Raw genomic sequence first — 21,381 nt, 5'->3', positions numbered from 1 at the left:
ATTTTTACAAGGAAGGGGTCCTGCAGTCCTAGATTAGTGCTCAAGCTGTGGGAACAGACAATCCACATCCAGCACTGTTCTTACATATCCTGGAGTAAATCTTCACCTTAATTGCATGATTGGCAATTTAGGCCCAATGGTCATTCCACTAACACTGATGGAAAGGAGGAACTTTATATTGCACTTTTTCCTGACGGGATGTTTCAAAGTGACTTACAGCCAAAAAATACTTTTGAAGTGTAGTTACTGTTGTAATGTAAAAAAACACAATAGACAACTGTCACACAAAATCCCACAAACAGCTGTTTCATAAATGACCCAATCACTTAGTTTAGTGATGTTTCTCAAGGGTTGGGGGGGATCACAGTTCCCTAGGTAACTGAGAAGATTTCAAGGTGTCCTCCAAAAACGTAATGAGAATACATAGAATGTAGAGCTTGCTGAATCAGCCTACGCCTCTCTCTCTGATTAATATTTACTGTACTTTCAAAGCTACATGTTCTCATTTTGATTTTGGACTTTAAAATTTACCCATCTACTTCCTATTTCAAGTTGAAAAGGCATTTCCTTTTAGATATGAAATTGCTGGATAAAAACACCCTTCACCTCTCCCAGTGTGGGGGGGGGTTTCCACTGAAAGGAATCCACTTTAAACCGTTAACCAATTGTAGAAAGCAGCGCTTCCATGCGCTGCATCACATCACTGCGGTAACATCACGGGAGTGGAATGGTGAGGCTGGGCTATGAGATTTGAATGCACGAGGTGGGGTCACAAGGAGATCAGAGTGGCTAATGAACTGACTGTGCAGTCAAGGTGGCCTCTCAGCCATTTGTTTCAGACTTAATGCTTGGGGTGCCCTGCGTTCTTCTCGGCTTTGTTTATGCTTCTGCTGCTATATGTTCCTTCTTACCAGAGTATCAGTTGTGTCACCTTGGAGGAACTTTAACTTCTTGAAATGCTTGGAGGAGTTGGGGAGTGCAATAGCTCAGGAAACCCAGAAGTCTGCGTTCCCATTTACTTTAAAGTTTTAACTCCATTACTGATAAGTTCCCTGCCCAGAGGTCAACTCAATCGACAAGTTTGACTTCTAGTTGGACAGGGAACTAATCTGAGGTGCTTAATATGATTAAAGGATTTGGTAGAGCAAATATAGATAAACTGCTTTCTCTGGGAGCCAAAAGAGGAGGCATAACTTTAAAATTAGAGCCAGGCCTTTCAGCGGTGATGTTAGGAAGGACATCTTTACATAAAAATTTGCAGGGAAATTACTGAGAGAAATTCGTAAGAAAATTACCGAGTGATGCAAGAGCTATAGAGTAATGATAGTGGGAGACTTTAACTATCCCAGTATTGTATGGGGTGGTGATGGCGTTAAAGGGAGCGGAAGAACCTGAGGAATATCATAATATCTTTAGTGATGGAGAAGGACAAGCATCAAATTTTTAAAATAGGTAACTGGAGGAAGTCCACTACCATCAGAAAACGGAGGAGGGATCCAGCCAGAGTAAATTGGAATCAAAAGACAGGCAGGCAGAAATGTAATGGAGCAATGGGTGGCCTTTAAAGAAGATAGTTCAGGTATAGTCTAGGTAAACTCCTACAAGGGGAAAAGGAAAGACAATAAAAGGTAAGCAGTAGAATGAAGCAGAAAACGTAGGTGCATGACAGATACCAGCTTAATAATAAAAGGGAGAATCAGGTTGAATATAAAAAGTGCAAAGTAGAAGTAAAAAAGGAAATAAAAGGGCAAAGACAATACGTAACATAAAAGGGAATCCAAAAGCCTGTGACAGCCCTTTACTGTTAATCTGCTTGCAGGAGAAGCAATGGTGCAAGTTAAAGACCAAAATAGAGATCTATTGGTGGAGGCAGAGGGCGTGGCCGAGGTACTGAATGAAAACATTACATCAGTGCTTACCAAGAATGAGGACATTACCAAAGCTATGGCAAATGAGGTGGTTGCCAGGCTACTGGATGAGATAAAAATAAAAAAAGGCTGTACCCAAAAGACTGGCAGCACTTACAAGTAGATAGGTCAACTGATTGAGGGAAGGGCAGAGATTGCAAAGGTGCTGGCTACAACATTCCAATCTTCCTTTGAGATGGGGCTTATGTCAAAAGACTGGAGGATAAACCTGCCAATCATAGGTTTAATACTGGTGTGGGGAAGTTTTTAGAATTGATATTCCAGAAGAAAATTGTCAGCCTCTTGGACAAGAATGGACTGATATAGGAGAGCCAGCATAGATTTGGTATGGGCAAATGGTGCTTGACGAAAGTGATTGAGGTTTTTGGGTGTGGCAACAGTGGATGAGGATAGTGCAGTTAATGTTGTGTATAAGAACTTCTAGCAAAATTGAAACCCATGAGATAAAAGATACAACAGCAGCTTGGATACAAATTTGGCTGAGGAAAATTAGCTAAGGAATAGAAAGCAGCGTTGTGGTGAAAGAATGCTTTTCGGACTGTGGGGAGGTATACAATGATATTGCCCATGGTTCAGTACTGGGATCACTGCTGTTTTTGAGATACATGAATCACTTGATCCTGGGGGTACATGACAATTTCAAAACTTGTAGATGACAAAATTTGGAAATGTGGCAAACATTGAGGAAGATTGTAAGAGTTCAAAAAGACACAGACAGGTTGCTGGAATAGTGGATACATGACAGATGAAATTCAATGCAAGTGATAAATTTTGGCAGAATACATGTATTATCTCTGCATTCTAAGTGGAACCATTTTAAAGGGGGTGCTTCTGCACAAAATGTTGAAGGTGGCAGGACAGGATAACAAAGCAGTTAATAAAAATTATGGGATCCTGAGTTTTATTAGTAGAAGCAAGAGTACAAAAGCGAGGAAGTTACACTAATCTTATGCAAAACACTATGCCGGTCCAAGCATGAGTACTGTGTCCAATTCTGGGCATCATGCTTTAGGAAGGGCGTGAAGGCTTTGGAAGGAGTATAGAAGAGGCTTACTAGGATGGTTCCAGGAATGAGGGGTTATTGTATATAGATTGGAGAAGATGAAGTTGTTCTCTTTAGGGCAGAGGTGTGTTTAAATGTATGAATGGTTAAGATAGAGTAAATAAAGATTAATTGTTCTCAATAGCTGTAGGGTTGATAGCCAGAGGGCACAGATTTAAGATGATTGGTAAAATGAGGGGCTGAGGAAAAGCATTTTGTGCGATGAGTGGTTAAGGTTTGGAATATACTGCCTCATACATATTTAATAATAGCCTTCAAAGGGGAAAAACATGAAAAGGAAAGAATTGCAGGGATATAGGGAAAGAGTGGCAAAGTGCGACTAACTGAACTTCTCTTCAACAGCGTGACACAGACTCAATGGTCCAAATGACCTCCTCTATGCTGTACTGTTCTATGATTGCATGAGAGGGTAGTGGAAATTTTGAATTCTCTCCCCCAAAAAGCTGTCGAGGATAGGTCAATTAAAAATTTCAAGACTGAGATTGATGGATTTCTGTTGGGTAAGGGAATTAAGGGTTAAGGAACCAAGGTGAGTAAATGGAATTAAGGATAAATCAGTCATCATCTAACTGAATGGCAGAACAGGGCTCAAGGAATGCTCTTGTTATTATTAAATTCATGATGAATGCATGCAATTATAAGGTGATTGACAGTTGCATTTGCCACATGTTCTCCGATGCAGAGTATAATGTTGAATTTCTGTCTCATGTTGAACTTGGAAGCTTCATCAAACTTAAGTTTAACCTAATCTGCCTATCGGAAAATGGACTGGATCAGCTGTAGGACTGATTTTACACCAGCTTCAAATAAACTCTTCATTGAACTCAATGGCAAGTAACATTGGGTGGGGTGCAAAGCCAGTGTGTGACTCACTGAATTAGATCAGAACAATCTCCTGTCTGTGCCATCAAAGGACAAGCTGGAAGCTCTCAGACCCTTGTCAATAGCCTCTTTTGTAGTCTTTTGTTAGGGTTGGGGAGCAGACACACCATCTCAAACCTCAGCCAAAGGAGAGCACTCCATTCAATTCCTCCCTTCTGTCTTGAAACAATGCTTTAGACTCTTCTGGATCCTCTCCAGTGTTGGTTTACTGAATGGCAGAATAGCTTCAGGCTGTGAGGCATATTCCTTTTCTAATGTTCCTATTAGATATGTTCATGATACGAACATATGTAACAATTTTAAGGCAAATGATAGCTCCAGCTGCCACGTTTCCTCCACTACAGATGCACTGTTGAATTGGAGTGTTTTTAGAAAATAAATTTCTATGAGCCCTCCTCAAATTGAGTCTGCATAAAGCTTTGTGAATCCAAATGATTTCATCCTTCTCATTGTTTATTTAAAAAAAATTTGAGAACCTGGGACTCTCTTCCTAACCACAAATAAAAATAGCGGAACAGATTTGAGGGGTTGAATTGCTTAATCCTGTTCCTCAAGGCCCATCGTGTAGAATACTTCCAAGGTTGAAGGGAGTAAATAAGTCAGGAAGCCAATAATCAGGTGAAGCCAAGCCTGGATTTTATAAGCCTGAAAATGCGAAGGACAGAAGAACACAAGAGGTAGGAGGAGAAGGCCACACAGCCCAAGAAGCTTGCTCTGCCATTCAATACAACAATTGTTGATCTTGGAGTTCACTTCACTTTCCTGCCCCCTCTCCATATGCCTTAATTCCTTATCAAAAATCTGTCTATTCCAGCCTTAAGTGTATTCAACAATGGAGCATCCACAACCCTCAACAATAGAGAATTCTAAAGATTCGCAAGCCTCTGAGTAGAAGAAAATTCTCATCTTAATCCTGAATGATCGTCCCCTTATCCTGAAATTGTGTCCCCTCGTTCTTGATTCCCCAGTCTGGGAAACAACCTGTCAGTACCTACCCTCTCAAGCCCCTTCAGAATCTTGTATGTTTCAATTAGAATATTTCTCATTCTTCTAAGCTCCAGAGAATAAAGGCCCAATTTACTCAGCCTCTCATCCCAGGCTATGGAAAACTGAGTGAAATAAAGAGCTGTGAGGGAAGCAAGGGAAAATGAAGAAGACTATGTGGAAATTGTTTTACTATTTCTTACGTCTAAATGTTGCTGGTTGATTGCATAGATGATTTGCAAATGTCTCGGCAGAAGATGCTCGAACATGTGAACTGGCCAGCGTTCCAGAGCCTCAGGTAGCACCGTGTGGTTGGTATAAGCGCACGTTCGTTTGGTTATATCCCATGCCTTTGAAGAGGTAAAAAAAGGGGGAAAATATCATACAGTATAAGTAATTTGAGACACAATATGTGATAAGTGTAAATGCTTTGGTGATTCAGATAAGTTTGGTCCTATGATTCCAAAAGCTCTCCACCACTGGGATTTTCTTCATCTCATGTCTGGGTATGCTGTAGACTAACTGATAGAGATTGATTGCTATGGTTAGTCAACCATGTGAATACCAGGATGGTTTTAGAACATGTGAACTGGCCAGCGTTCCAGAGCCTCAGGTAGCACCGTGTGGTTGGTATAACTAGATGGTCTATGTGCACACTCGGTGGTCTTATTTTAAGTGATACTTCAGACAATCATCTGGCCATTCCCACTTAATAGACTCCAGTCCTAAGTTATCCTTTTTAAACAAAAAAGGGAGAATTAGCAGCACCCTCTATCCAGTTGGTGACCACTGGCAGAAACAGGTGATCACAAATGATTGAGTGGAACCTGCACTTGTGAGCATAATTAGGAGTATAAAATCACATCTGTAGTTAAGTTGTATCATTTCAGAATCATTCGCCTGGCTTACTTGCTTTAAGCAGCGGTTTAAGGCCAGTAAAACACATTGGTTCACTAATGTCCTATTAGGGAAGGAAACCAGCTGTCCTTACCCAGACCAGCTTATATATGACTCTTAATCCCACATCAATGTGCTTGATTCTTAAGTGCCCTCTCAAATTGCCTAGCTAGCCATCCAAGCACTATCCAACCCAGACAGTAGCAGCTTAAGATGAAGGCTCACCACCAATTTTTCAAGGATACAAGAAATGGGCAATAATTGACAGCCTTGCCAGTGATGTTTGGATCCCAAGAACGAATGAGTGAGAACCTATTGTAGGTTAGAGACAAACAACACTGGAACAGACTTCTCAAACCAAAAAAGTTTTGAAACAAATGGTTACTGGATTATTTTCCCTCTTCCCCTCTCAATTCAATTAAAGGCACTTGTCCGAAAAAAAGGGTGGCACAAATTGCGTCAACCACATAATGCGGTGCCATGCTTCCTCACTGTGTGGTTAACGTCTCTTCTCCCTTCCCAAACAAGAACAAATGCTCTTAATCATCTCTAACGACTGTATGTTATCGATGGCAGCTGCATTTTCATCTGAAATTGAATTTAAGCCTTTTGTTTGGAGTGGCTGCCTTTTAATTATACAATCTCTGGATGCCCTGATAAAGTTTTACACAACTGAGTGGTTGCTAGGCCACTTCAAGGGATAGTTAAGAGTGTACCACACTGGTGTGGAATTGGAGTCAGATGTAGGCCAGGCTGGGTAAGAACGTTAGTGAACCAATTGGGTTTTACTGGTCAAAAACTAGCTGCTTAAGCTAGGAAGGCCTTTGATGCAAAAGCACAACTGAAAGGCAGCCTCCCTGATGTGGGCTCAGGATAGGCATCTGTCAGAACAGATTGCTGGAAATCCCATGCACAATAGGCTAGGTCACAGCCAGACCAGGTCCAACAAGTAAATATTCACTCACAGAAACTAAATTTTGCTTTTAAGATTCCTGAACAGAACATTAATTAGAGATTCTATAGGATGGACAGTCAGCATCTCAAACTAAATGAAACTTGTAACTCATGAAACCTCTCTATGACCAAGCTGCTTTGGTTACCTGTCCTAATATTTGTTTTTGATAATGTTCCTTTGAAGCATATTTGGATATTTTACTACATTAAAGAGAGTATATAAATGTATGTTGCTTTTGTTATAAAGTGCCAAGGATGGCGTTTATTTATTTGAATATTAGAAATAGAAATTACTTGTCAAACCTATACCTTTTCCCAATCCAGCTTCTCCACATCTACTAGGATTCGCATCAGCTCGGGAATGGCCAGGGCAGGATGGGTGTCATTGAGCTGAATGGCGACCTGTGAACAAAGGAACATCAACCTTAATACCTTTTAATGAATCAATAAGATCATCAGGCTCACTGAAGAGTGAAGGGGGAGGAGTACAAAGACTCTGAGCAACTCCCCACACACAGTTCATAAATGCAATTCGTCATTCCAAGTTTGACCCCAGGTCAGTCCATTAATTGGAAAATAGGGTGAGTGTTCATTCTCTCACTTGTAAGTTGGCAGTTTTACTTCCTCTACTTGTATGCAAATCATTTTAGTATTACCCTGTGGCTCAGTGGTAGGCACCATATTTGCCTCTGATTCAGAAGGCTGTAGTTTCAAGACCCACTCCAGAGACTTGAACATGTAACCTGTGCTGCCATTCTCAGTGGTGTACTAGGGAAGTTCTTCAATGTCAGAAATGTTACCTTTCAGAGACATTAATCCTCTCAGGTGGATGAAAAGATCCCTTGATGCTATTTTTAAGAGCAGAGCCGCTTTCCCCGATGTTCTAGTCAAAATTTATTCAACATCATTAAAGAAAACAGTTCATCTGGTCGTCATCCTATCGAGGTTTGTGGGAACTTGCTGTGCGCAAATTGGTTTCCATGTCTCCTACGTTACGACAGTAGCCTCGCTTCAAAAAGTACTACATTTTGAAGCACCCTGAGACAGCCTGGGGTCATGAAAGGTGCTATATAAAAGCAAGAGTCTTCTTTTATATTACTGCACGAGCCATCTCCATCATGGAATATGCCTTGCTGCTGTGAACAGAATACCTTTTACATCCTGAAGTGTTTCACTTTGGTAAGAAGAAAGAGAGGTAATATAAAATAAAGAGTACAATTCTAAAGAGGGTGCAGAGGAACGGGGGTGGGCGGGAGCAGTACACATGCACAAATTACAGAAGAAAGCAGGGCTGGCTGGGAAAGCATTTAACAATGCATACTAGATTCCTGGGCTTTATAAGTAGGGGCATAAAGTAACAAAAGCAAAAAAGTTATGATAAGCCTGTACAAACACTGGTTCAGCCTCAACTGGAGTACTGTGTCCAATTCTGGGCAACAGGTTTTAGAAAGGAAGTGAAAGCATTGGATAAGATGTAGAAAAGATTCACAAGAATGGCTGCAGGAATAAGGAGCTTCAGTTACATGGGTAGATTGAAGAAGCTGGGACTGTTCTCCTTGGAGAAGAAAAAATTAAGAGGAGATTAGATAGAAATGCTAAAAATCATGAGAAGTCTGGGCAAAGTTGATAAGGACAAGAGAAACTGTTGCTATTGGCAGAAAGATTGAGAACTAGAATGCACTGATTTAAGGTGATTGGCAAAAGAAGAAATGGTGACAGGAGGAAAAACTTTTGTTTACACTGCAAGTGGTTAGGTAAGGATCTGGAGTGCTCTGTCTGAAAGTGGAGGAGGAAACAAACACAATCATGGCTATCAAAAAAGAATTGAACAATTATCTGAAGAGAAAACCATTGCAGGGCTATAGGGAAAAGACAGACAAATGGGACTCATTAAGGACTCGATGAGAAGAATGAACCACCCATGGTTAACAAAGGTGGTCAAGGAGAATATCCAATCAAAAAATAAGGCATACAAAGTGGCAAAAACTAATGGTAGGCCAGAGGATTAGGAATTTCTTTCTTAGGAATCAGCAGCGGATGACTAAAAAACTAATAAAGAGGAAGAAAGCTGATTATGAAAGTAAATTAGCAAGAAATATAAAAACAAACAGCAAGAGCTTCTATGGGTATATAAAAAAAGAGTGACTAAAGTGAGCATGGGACCCTTGGAGAATGAGACTGGAGAATTGATAATGGGGATCAAGGAAATGGCAGATAATTTAAAACAATATTTTGCAACGGTCTTCATGGAGGAGGACACTATAAACATCCCAAAGATATCAGATAAGCGAGGAGTTAATGGGAGGAAAGCTCTTGTAACAGTCTCTATCACGAGGGACAAAGTATTTGACAAACTAATGGGACTAGAGGCAGACAAATTGCCAGGACCTGATGGCCTGCATCCAAGGGTTTTAAAGGAAGTGGCTGCAGAGCTAGAGTTCTTTGAGGATATAACAAACAGCGTTGATAAAGAGGAACTGGTAGATGTAGTGTATTTGGATTTCCAGAAGGCATTTGATAAGGTGCCACATAAAAATGTTATTGCACAAGATAGGAGCTCGCAGTTTTAGGGGTAGTGTATTAGCATGGATTGAGGATTGGTTAACACAGAGAAAACAGAGTTGGGGTTAATAGGTCTTTTTCAGGTTGGAAAGATGTAACTAGTGGAGTGCCACAAGGATCAGTCCTAGGGCCTCAATTATTTACTATATCTATTAAATGACTTGGAGGAGGGGGCAGACTGTAATGCATCCAGACTTGCTGACGACAAAGGTGGAAGGGCATGTTGTGATGAGGACATAAGAAATCTGCAAGGGAATATAGACAGGTTGAGTCAGTGGGCAAAAACTTTGCAGATGGAGTTTAATGTAGGAAATTGAGAGGAAGAATCAAAACGCAAATTATTATTTAAACAGAGAGATTCTAAAAAGTGAAGCACAGAGGGATCTGGGTGTTCTTGCGTATAAAACAAAGTTAGCATGCATGTGCAGCAAGTAATTAAGACGACAAATTGAATTTTGGCCTGTATTGCTAGGGGGTAGGAGTTTAAAAATAGGGGTATCTTGTTACGACTGTACAGGGCATTGGTGAGGCCACACCTGCAGTAGTGTGTAGAGGTTCGGTCCCCGTATTTAAGAAAGGATATACTGGCATTCAAAAGAGATTCACTGGGCTGACTTCTGGGATGAAGGGGTTGACTCATCAAGAACGGCTAAACAGGTTAGGCCTTTATTCATTACAATTTAGAAGAATGAGGGGTGATCTTATTCAAATGTACAAGATTCTGAGGGGGCTTGACAGGGTAGATGTTGAGAAGGTGTTTCCACAAGTGGGGGAATCTCAAACTAGGGGACATAGTTACAGAATAAGGGGACACTCATTTAAGACTGAGATGCAAAGGAATTTTTTCTCCCAAAGGGCAGTGAATGTCTGGGATTCTCTACCCCAGACAGTTGTGGAGGCTAGATCACTGAAAGTATTTAAAGAGGAAGTAGATAGATCTTTGAAATATCGGGGAGTTAAGGGTTATGAGGAGCTGGCACGAAAGGGTTATGAAGCCTGGGGCAGAGCAGCCATGATCTTATTGAATGGCAGGGCAGCCGAATGGCCTACTTCTACTCCTATTTCTTATGTTCTAAGTTGCTCTTACAGAGAGACAGCACAGACGAGACAGACCGAATGATCTCCTTCTGTGCTGCAACCCTTCTATGATTCAACCCTTCTATGATTCAACCCTTCTATGATTCAACCCTTCTATGATTCCATAACCTTGCTGCCAAATGCAAGCACACTTCTCATAACTCACATTAATTTAACCTGCCCTTCCTACTTGGCACAGCATCAGCCCCATTAGCATTCACAGTCTGTCAACTGTGGCGTCAAAACAATTATTTATGCATTTTGTTTATCCTGCTGAATCGTCACTACACCAGTGCAGCTTTTTTTTTTGTCAGGAATAAAGCCAGCTTCACTGACTAGGATGAGGAAAAGCAAGAGAATGAAAGAGACAAGTCACAGAAAAGGAAGAGAGACAGACAAGTGGAAAGACAAAGGGGGTCAGAGAAGAAACTGCGAAGCAGATAGCACAATCATTGAGCCATAATGGCACTGAAGTCATTCATTTCATCCATCAAGTCCATCCCGGCTCACGAGAGCAATCCAGTCACTTCCATCCCCTGTTCTATCCCCATAGCCTTGCAAGTCTATTTCCCTCAAGCGCGCATCCAATTTTCTTTTGACATCGGTCATTGATCATCTCTGCTGCCACAACCCTGATAAGCAAAGTGTTCTAGGTCATTGACACTCACTGTGTAAAAAAGTTCTTCCACACATTCCCCCTGTATTTCTTGCCCAGAACCTGAAATTGATGTTCCTTGTCCTTGTATAGTCAGCTAAGAGAACAGCTTTTGTCTACTTTATGTAAACCTGTCATAATCTTGTAAAACTCTATCAAATCTCCCCTCAAACTCCTTTGTTCCACTAACAACTCCGGCTTCTTCAATCTAACCTTGGAGCTAAAATCCCTCATCCCCAAAATCATTGCGGTAAATCTCCTCTGTACTCTCTTCACGACCCTCACATCCCTCCTAAGGCGTGGTGACCAGAACAGGAAGCATTACTCCTGTTGTAGTCTTACCAAAGCTTCATAAACGGTTCAGCATAACTACCCTGTTTTTGTGCACAGGACTTCTATTTATGAAGCCTAAGATTCCATATGCTTTGCTAATGAATCTCTCAATAAGTCCTTCCACCTTCAAAGATCTATGTTAATGAATTGGATAAGGGTCTGAAGAGATATTGAAAAAAAAACAGGGCTGTGAGGAAAAGGCAAGGGCATGGGATTACCTCGGTAGCTCTTACAGAGAGCCTGCATAGACGTGACAGACCAAACAACCTCCTTCTGTGCTGTAAATATTCTATAATTCAATGAACCACTCTTTAGAATTGTGCCATTAAGTCTACATTGCCTCTCCCTATCCCTTCTGCCAAAATACATCACCTCATAGTTCTCTGTACAAAATTCCATTTGCTGCTTATCTGGCCATTCTGCTCGTCTATCTCTGTCCCCTTGCAGGTAATTGTTATCATTCTTATCATTTGCCAAACCTCCAAGTTTGGCATCATTAGCATATTTTGAAATCTTATTCTGTCTTTCAGTATCCAAATCATGTATATTTATCAAAAGAGCAGTGGGCCTAGCTCTGAATTTTGGGACATACCACTATCTGCCATTCTCCAGTCTGAAAAATCAGCCATTTACCATGATTCATTGTTTTCTGTCAAGTCATTTTTTTAATCCAAGCAGGCATGGACTCTCCTATTCCATGACTCAAGTTTTCTTAACCAGCCTTTTATGTAGTTGTTCGTCAAATGCTTTCTTAGAATTCATATAGACAACATCCACTGAATTCCCTTCATCAACCTTCTGTTACTTCATCAAAAAATTCAATTAAACTTGTCAAGCACAATCAGCCTTTTACAAATGTGTGCTGGCTCTTGATTTCGAAACCCTCCAAGTACATGTTTTTTTAAAATTTAATTAACGTTTCTAAAACCTTATCCATCACTGATGTTAAGCTGACTGGCCTGAAGTTAAGAACATTTCTAAACACTTTCTTGAATAAGGATGTCACTTTTGCCACTCTTCCGAGCATCTGGCACCTCCCCCATATCTAGGGAAGATTATGGCAAGCCCTTCTGCTATCTGCACACCCACTTCCTTGAATGCAAACCATCCGGATCAGGTGATTCCACTCTAACATAAAGCAGCCTTTCCTGTACATCTTGCTTATCAATTTTCGCCCCATCCATTACCTCTACCACTTTGCTTCTCTTGATATTTTGCCAGCATCCTCTTCATCAATAATACTTCTGTCAGGAAGCTATAATAATTTTCATAATGTTATTTGGAATTTTTTGTGGAGTAATAATGGGGTCTGTGTCTATGTATGTGTGTGTGGGACTTAACCAAATTAGAGACAGCTGGTCTGAAGGCTCTGATGTAAGAGAAGCTAGATTTGAAATGCTAAATAGGTAAACATGGGTGAAGTTTTAGAACGTTAGGTGTAAAAGGAGCATTTGTATTTTTAAATAAACTAGAGTAGTCTGAATTCAAAAGAGGGGTGAAATATTTCACCTAGTCAGGAGAAGTTAAGAAACAGTGTGTTTATTTTTCCCAAAGATTACTGGTAAAATTGGTACTATGATAGATTTTTACTATTAGAGAGGTAAAGCCCAATGACATAGTAAAACAATGGGAATTGCATTCAAAGGGAAAAAAATATGTATAAAGGAGAGAAGGTTGTGTGCAAGGGAAGGCATTTTTAAGATCTAACACAAGTGTGAAAAATCTCAAGTTACTGTCTACAAGAAACAGAAGCTGAGGAAAAATTCACTTTGAATTCGACTGTCTAGGGTGTGTGCTTTGCCTGGGTCTGTTTAAATCTGTGTTTTACTGTTGCCTTAACGGTGGTGAACTGGGAAGTTAGATTAACTAGGGGAGCTAGGAGTTATCATAGTAGTAATTTGAAAACCTATGTAGGTGCTTAAAATAATTTTTTTTTATTAATAAGGGTTTAATTTAGTTTTGTAAAAAACCATTAAGCGTTGGTGGTTTCTTTTTACTGAATTCAAAGCCCACATCTCAAAATAAATACAAATTGCAAATAGTTGTGGCAGCAGCTTCAAGTTTCCCTCGGGGAATTGAGAAGCTTGACATTTACCATCCGCCTGCCATAACATTTTGTATCAGTGTTTACTAAGTATTCTTAGCCTTGCCCTGCACCTCTAAGCATAGAAGCCTTCTTTATCCCTAAAAGTGCCAAACCTGCCTCTGACTACCGGCTGGTAGCAGATTTTTTGTTTTCTTTTGATCTTAACTGCCATTCTATTCTCATATTCTAATTTTGCCAGTCTTATTTTTGGCCTTTATTGCAAGGGATTTGGAGTAGAAGAATGAGCAAGTCTTACTAGAGTTGTACATGGTTTTGATGAGACCACATCTGGAATACGGTGTGTAGTTTTGGTCTCCATATTTATGATATATGTATATTGGAAGGTTCACTAAATTGGTCCCTGGGATGAGGGGGGCAGTCCTATGATGAGAAGCTGAGCAAATTGGGTCTATTTTCTCTGGGGTTTAGAAGGGTGAGAGGCGACCTTATTGAAGTGTACAAGATTCTGATGGGGCTCGATAGGGTAGATTGTTTTCGCTGGTTGGGGAATCTAAAACATGGGGGCACAGTCTCAGGATAAGGGGCCAATTATTTGGAACTGAGATGAGGAGAAAATACTTCAAAGAGTTCTGAATCAGCCAGTGGTCGTGGTACACATTGGTACCAATGACATAGGTAAACTAAAGGATGAGGACCTGCAAGCTCAGTACAGGAAGTTAGGAGATAAATTAAAATGCAGAACCTCAAATGTAGTAATCTCAGGATTACTCCCAGTTCCACGTGCTAGCAAGAGCAAGAATAAGAGGATAGACCAAATGAACACATGGCTGGAGAGATGGTGTAGCTGGGAGGGATTCAGATTATTGAGGCACTGAGACCGGTTCTGGGGAAGGTGGGACCTGTACAAACTGGACGGGCTGCACCCAGGCAGAGCTGGGACCAGTGTCCTTGTGGGGGCTTTTGGTAGTTCTCTTGGGGAGTATTTAAACTAGTGTGGCAGGGGGATGGGGTCCCCGGAGTAGGATCAGATAGGTCATATTCAGATCAGAAAAATGGAGGTAGAACATTAGCTAGGGACGTTGTGATAGACATGGAGTTACAGGAGAAGCAAAATTTACAAAGTGTCCAGCAAGGGAAATTGACGGGGTTAAACGGTTTTTACCTCAATGCAAGGCGTATTACAAACAAGATAGATGAGTTAAGGGCACAGGTAGACACATGGCAGCAGGATGTCATTGCTATAACGGAGACCTGGCTAAAGGAGGGACAAAACTGGCAACTTAATATCCCTGGTTATACAGTTTTCCGACACGATAGAGTAGGAGATGGGGGGGGGGGGAGGGGGGGGTAGCACTAATGGCTAAAGAATCAATTCCAGTTGTGAGAAGGGATGATATACTAAGTGGGTTAACAAAAGAGGCTTTATGGATTGAAAAAGGGGCAGTCACACTACTGGGAGTATACTACAGATCCCCAAAAAGGGAGATAGAAGAACAAATATGTAGGCAAATTTCTGCTTGTGAGAACCTCTTGTTCTTGCCCTCTTGGCAATAATAGTAGGAGACTTCAATTATCCTAATATCAACTGGGATTCAAACAATATAAGGGGCACTAAGAGAAAAAAATTCATGCAGTGTGTCTAGGAAAATTTTTTCAACCAATTAGTGACAAACCCAATGAGAGGAGATGCAATTCTAGACCTAGTCTTGGGGAACGAAGAAGAGCAAGTGAGTGAAGTGCTAGTTGGTGACAGTGATCACAATTCAGTTAGATTAAGCATTACCATGGTAAAGGACAGAGATAAGGCAGGAATAAAAGTCTTGAACTGGGGGAAGGCAAATTTTGCAGAAATGAGAAGGGACTTGGCTGAGGTGGACTGGACAGCACTGCTGGAGGATAAAACAATGGAAAACCAGTGCAAAGCACTAAAAAGCAAGATCCTAATTGTACAAAGTAGACATGTACCCTACGAAAAATCAGAGTGGTACTGCCAAATCTAGACCCCCCTGGTTGTCTAGAGGAATACAGGGGAAGATCAAACAGAAAAAGTAAACGCACGATAGGCACAATGAAATAAATACTGCAGATAGCCTAGATGAATAAAGGAAATGTAGGGACAAAGTAAAAAAGGAAACAAGGAAGTCAAAGAGAGGACATGAGAAAAGCTTAGCAAGTAAAGTTAAAGATAACCCAAATATGTTTTACCAATACATTAATACTAATAGGTTAGTTAAGGAAAAAGTGGGACCTATCAGAGATGAAGATGGAAACTTGTGTGTAGATGCAGAGGCTGTGGGAAGGGTTTTGAATGAATATTTTGTCTCCATGTTTACAAAGGAAAGAGTGCATGTAGATATAGTAGTCCAGGAGGAACACTGCGAGATATTGGATAGGATGGTCGTAAAGAGAGAGGAAGTACTCGAAGGGTTGAAACCCTTGAAAGTTGATAAGTCACCAGGGCCAGATGGATTGTTTCTGAGGCTGCTGAAGGAAGTCAGGGAGGAGATAGCAGATGCTCTGAGGATGATTTTCCTATCTTCACTAGATACAGGGGAGGTACCGGAGGACTGGAGAAATGCAAACAAAGTTCCATTGTTTAAAAAGGATCAAAGGAAATGCCAAACAATTATAGGCCAGTTAGTTAGTCTTACATTGGTGGTGAGCAATTTAGTAGAATCAATCCCGAGTGTTAGGATTAACTGTCATATGGAAAGGCATGGACTAGTCAGGGATGGTCAGCATGGATTTATTAAAGGAAGGTCTTGCCTCACAAATTTGATTGAATTCTTTGAGGAAGAGACAAGAAGGGCTGATGAAGGTAGTGTAGTGGATGTTGTGTAAATGGATTTTAGCAAGGCATTTGGCAAGGTCTCACATGACAGATTGATCAGGAAAGTAAAAGCCCATGTATTCAGCGTAATGTGGCAAACTGGATAAAAGGTTGGCTTTGTAACAGGAAACAAAGGGTAATGGTCGATGGATGCCCTTGTGAATGGAAAGTTGTCTCAAGTGGTGCTCCACAGGGTCTGGTGTTGAGACCCTTGCTGTTTGTTTTATATATTAATGATTTGGACATGGGCACAATTGGGAAATTTGCAGATGACACAAAGATTGGCCAAGTAGTGGATAGTCATAATCTCCAAAACAATATAGATGGGTTGGTGGAGTGGGCAGTAAAGTGGCAGATGGATTTTAACATAGCGAAGTGTGAGGTCATACATTTAGGGAGGTCAAACAGTTACAGGGATTACACAATAAATGGGAATATACTAAGAGGGGCAGATGAAGTGAGAGATCTTGGCATACAAGTACACAGGTCCCTGAAGGCAGCAGTTCAAGTAGACAAGGTTGTAAAGAAGGCATACGGAATGCTCTCCTTCAATGGCAAGGGTAAGGAATATAAAAGTAAGGATATAAAGTTGGAATTGTATAAAACACTGGTGAGGCCACAACTGGAGTATTGTGTACAGTTCTGGTCACATTACAGGAAGGATATAATAGCTCTGGAGAGAGTGCAGAGGAGGTTTACAGAATGTTGCCAGGGTTAGAAAAGTGTAGCTACGAGGTGAGATTGGATAGGTTGGGGTTATTTTCCTTAGAACAAAGAAGGCTGAGAGGTGACTTGATTGAGGTGTACAAAATTGAGGGGAATTGATAGTGGACAGGATAAAATTGTTTCCCTTGGTGGAGAGTTCTAGCACCACAGGACATAGATTCAAGATAAGTGGCAGAAGGTGTAGGGGGGACACGAGGAAGAACTTTTTCAGGCAGAGGGTAGTGGGTGTCTGGAATTTGCTGCCCAAGTTGCTGGTAGAGGCAGCAACTCTAAACTCCTTTAAAAAAGTACCTGGATTTGCACCTTAAGTGCTGTAAACTGTAGGGCTATGGGTCGGGTGCAGGAAGGTAGGATTAGAAAGGGCACCTGGCTGTCCTTGGGCTGGCATGGACAAGATGGGCCGATCAGCCTCCTTCTGTGCTGTAACTTTAAAAAAAAACATTGAGTCCGTATGACTCTTCTTCAGATCTAAAGGGAGTTAGAGATGTGGTGAAATATATACAGATTAAGGGGGGTGGAACCAGTGAAGCTGGAAAAAAGGCCGGCAATAGGTGGAGGCAAAGGAGAAATGGCAAAAGATGTCATAAACAAAAGGTCAAAGAGTTGTTAAGAGTTGGGAGTAATCCAGAGATTACTGCCTTCAAGGTCCTACTTTTTAAACATCCTCCCTGCTGGTGGTGTGTTACAGTTCAATTAGGAAGTCAGAGCTGCTGTGGCAACATGCATGTACTAGAATGGTGGAGGCTCCAGTGTCCTTTCCATCACACAGATGACCAAGAATTGCTCCCGCTTTTACTGCCTGCCATTAGCGTGCATTGGGAGGATTTGCAGATTGATAGTCAACATATTTGGTTGCGTTATGAATGCACCTTCCTTGGCCATCAAGTGCTGGGGCAGGTTTTGAATCCAGGATTTTTGGTTCAGAGGCAGGAATGCTAACAACTGCACCACAAGACCTCCACAACTTCCTCCCCAACTCCTGAAAATCTGACCGCAGAGCCTCAATACCTTCCCTCTCTATGTCAGCAGGACTGACATGCACCACAACTTCTGGCTCACTCACTCCCCTGAAAAATATCTTGCACCCTTTCTGTGAAGTCCTTTACTTTGGCAGTGGGGAGGCAACAGACCATGCAGGACTCGATGACAGTTACAGAAGTGTCCATCAATCCCCCTAACTATGAAATTGCATATAACAACTGCATCTCGTTCTATGCTGTTTCCCCTTGTGGAATCCATTGCCCATTGCTATCATGGGCTGGACCACAAAACTTCAAGGTATCATCACTCCCAGCAGTCTGCAATGCTGAGTACTGGTTTGAGTGTGGCACACACCCCAAAAGATTCCTGCACTTCCTGTCTCTTCCTACTCTTCTGGATGGTAATCCATCTACTATCCTGAACACACACTGCCTGCAGTATGGTGACCTCCTGGAACATACAATCCAGAGAACTCTCATCCTCCAGGTGCCCACCAAGTTCAGAAATCCTGAACTCATGCTCAATCAACTGGAAACACTTCCTACATATGTGGTCCCCCAAGACATATGAAGTGTTCCAAGTTCTTACTTGGCGCAAAAATTGCAAGCAGCAAGTCCAAGCTGCCCATCCATGATCTATAGGTTGAGAAAGTGGTTAAAAAGGCATACTGGATGCTGGGCTTTATAAATAGAGACACAGAGCGTTAAAAACAAGGAAATTATGATGAACCTTTGTAAAACAATGGTTCAGCCTCAAATGGAGCGTTGTGTCCAATTCTGGGCTTTGCATTCTAGGAAGTATGTGAATACTTTGAGGGTTTGGAGAAGATTTACAAGAATGGTTCCAGGGATAAGGGACTTCAGTTACGTGGATAGACTGGATAAGTTGGGGTTATTCATTTGAAAAGAAAATGCTGAGAAGACATCGGATAGGTGTTCAGAATTGTGAGGGGTCTAGACAAAGTAGACAGGGAGAAACTGTTCCCAGTGGTGGACATGTTGAGAAATGGACACAGAATTAAAATGATTGGCAAAGGAATCGAAGGCTATACAGAGGGAATTTTTTTACCAACACTGAGTTGTTACGATCTGGAATCTATTGCCTGAAAAGGTGGTGGAAGCATATTCAATCATAGCTTTCAAAAGAGAATTGGATAAGCACTTGAAAAGGAAAAAATGTTGGGCAACATGAAATGGTAGAGGGGTCAGGCTATCTACATTTCTCTTGCAGAGAGCCAACATGGGCTCCACAGCCCAATGGACATAGGAACAGGAGTAGGCCATTTGGCCCATCAAGCCTGATCCGCCATTCAATTAGATCATGGCTAATCAGCTACCTCAGCGCCACTTTCCTTTGTTATCCCATATCCCATGGTATCCATTGATTTCTGTCTTGAAAATGCTCAAATGATTTAGCTTCCACAGCCCTCTAGGGTAGAAAATTCCAAGATTCACCATCCTCTGAGTGAAGAAATTCCTCATTTGTGTTTTAAATGGTCTGCCCCTTATTCTGAGACTGTGTCCCCTGGCTCTTGACTCACCAGACAGGTCCTATCTATATCTACCTTGTCATGCCTCCTACGCTGTAACCATTCTATGTCTATTGGAAACATTGGTGGCTTTTGAAGCGTATATTTACCAAAAAAAAACTTGCATTTCTATAGCATCTTTTATGTCCCTACAACATACCAAGTGCTTTTGGAGTCAAGTAAGTACTTTCAAGTGTAGTGACAGTTGTAATGTGAGAAATGCAGGAGCCAATTTGCACAGAGCAAGATGCCACAAACAGCAATGTGATAACGATCAGATGATCTATTTCAGTGATGTTGATCGAGGAATAAATATTGCTGGGGGTGGGGGGGGAATTCCCCTGCTTTTCTTCATAATAGTACTGTGGTTTTTTTTATGAACGTATTCATTCTGTGCATGAGGATGTGGCTGTAAGGCCAGTATTTATTGCACATCCCAAGTTGTGCTTCAGAAGGGGGTGATGAGCCCCTTCTTAAACTGCTACAGTCCTTGTGGTAAATGTACTCCTACAGTGCTGTTAGATAGAAAGTTCTAAGATTTTGATCTAGCAAACAGTGATAAGAGCAAAATACTGGGGATGCTAGAAATCTGAAATAAAAGGAGGAAGCGTGTGGGAAATACTCAGCAGGTCTGGCAGCATCTGGAGAGAGAAACAAAGTTAAGAGTCCGATATGACGCTTCTTCAGAACTCATGATATGTGTCCAAGTCAAGATGATGTGCAGATTGGGGGTGGTGTTCTCAAATGCTCACGGCCCTTGTCCTTCTCCGTGTTAGAGGTCACAGATTTAAAAGGTGCTGTTGAAGAAGCTTAGATGAGCTACTTAGGGCATCTTGTAGATGGTATACATAACAGCCATGGTGTGCTGCGGGTGCATAGGGAGCCAATTTCTCTTTGTGCTTTGCCTTGGGTGGTGCTGAGCTTCTTGAGTGCTGTTTTAATCTGCACTCACCCAAGCAATTAAGAGAGAATTCCTGACTTGTGCCTTGTAGTGGAAATGTTTTGGGTAGTCAAGAGATGAGTTACACAGTACAGTATTGCCCTGCCTGACCTGCTTTTGTGGCCACAGTATTAATGTAGCTGGTCCAGTTAAATTTCTGGTTAATGGCAACTCCCAGGATGTTGATGGTGATGTACTGCACAGTATATTCAATTATATTCCACGTGATTTCTGATAATGCATCATCCTTGGGTAAGCTTACCTTGTCTGGGAATGTTTCAAACGAAGTTCGGACTGGATCCCGACAGCCAAACTTTGAAGACTTGAAGCGACGGATAATGTCCTGGAGTGAGGCGGCTACCACAAAGTATTCTTGCTTTAGACGGAGCTCCTTACCTTCAAAGAACTAAATAGTATGATGATATTTCTGTCACAGGGCCAACAACAAACTTAAGGCAAACGTACTAAAACAGCAATGTAGTCCCACTGTACTGCATGGGCCCAATCATTTGGTAAGTGGGGGAGGGGAGGGGAGTGGGGTGTGATTCATTTAAGAGGAGGCGATTGCACTGTGTCACCTTCACATATTACATAATAAGCATTTTAAGCAGAAGAGGAAGACAACAACCTTTGGTCCATCTAGCTATTCACCTGGCTCATTTCTAGTAAACCTGAATCCCACTCATTGACAAGAGCATGTCCAGTTGCTTCTTGAAATCCATAAAAATTTTTGTCCCACCTCTCACACCAGTAATTTGTTCCACATAATTACCATCCTTTTGGTTAAAATAAAAGTTCCTCTTGCATTTCCAATTTTCTTTTGTTGTCCTTAACTTGTAAACGACGCCCCCTGCCCATGCTTAAAGTCTGCACATGACAAATTATGTAACCCTTCCAAAATATTAAACATTTCCATCATATTCACTCTCAATTTCCTTTTCAGGAAAAATAGCTTGGGTTGGATTCCTTTCATCCCTCAGAGATCCAAATCCTA

General features: G+C 41.4%; 1 protein-coding gene across 1 annotated transcript in view; it reads right to left on the bottom strand.

Moving 5' to 3' along the window:
- Positions 1-21,381, bottom strand: part of pygb (phosphorylase, glycogen; brain) — a 116,438-nt gene that overhangs the window by 47,192 nt on the left and 47,865 nt on the right. The window contains exons 8-10 of the mRNA XM_041214438.1: positions 20,650-20,793; positions 7,018-7,110; positions 5,061-5,207 (exon numbers count right to left, since the gene is read on the bottom strand). Of these exons, the coding sequence (XP_041070372.1) occupies positions 5,061-5,207; positions 7,018-7,110; positions 20,650-20,793 (384 nt within the window). The remainder of the gene's footprint in view (positions 1-5,060; positions 5,208-7,017; positions 7,111-20,649; positions 20,794-21,381) is intronic.

The sequence above is a fragment of the Carcharodon carcharias genome, chromosome 2 (genome assembly GCF_017639515.1).
Source record: "Carcharodon carcharias isolate sCarCar2 chromosome 2, sCarCar2.pri, whole genome shotgun sequence".
Classification (NCBI taxonomy): Eukaryota; Metazoa; Chordata; class Chondrichthyes; order Lamniformes; family Lamnidae; genus Carcharodon; species Carcharodon carcharias.
This window is presented reverse-complemented; position numbering and strand designations above follow the sequence as displayed.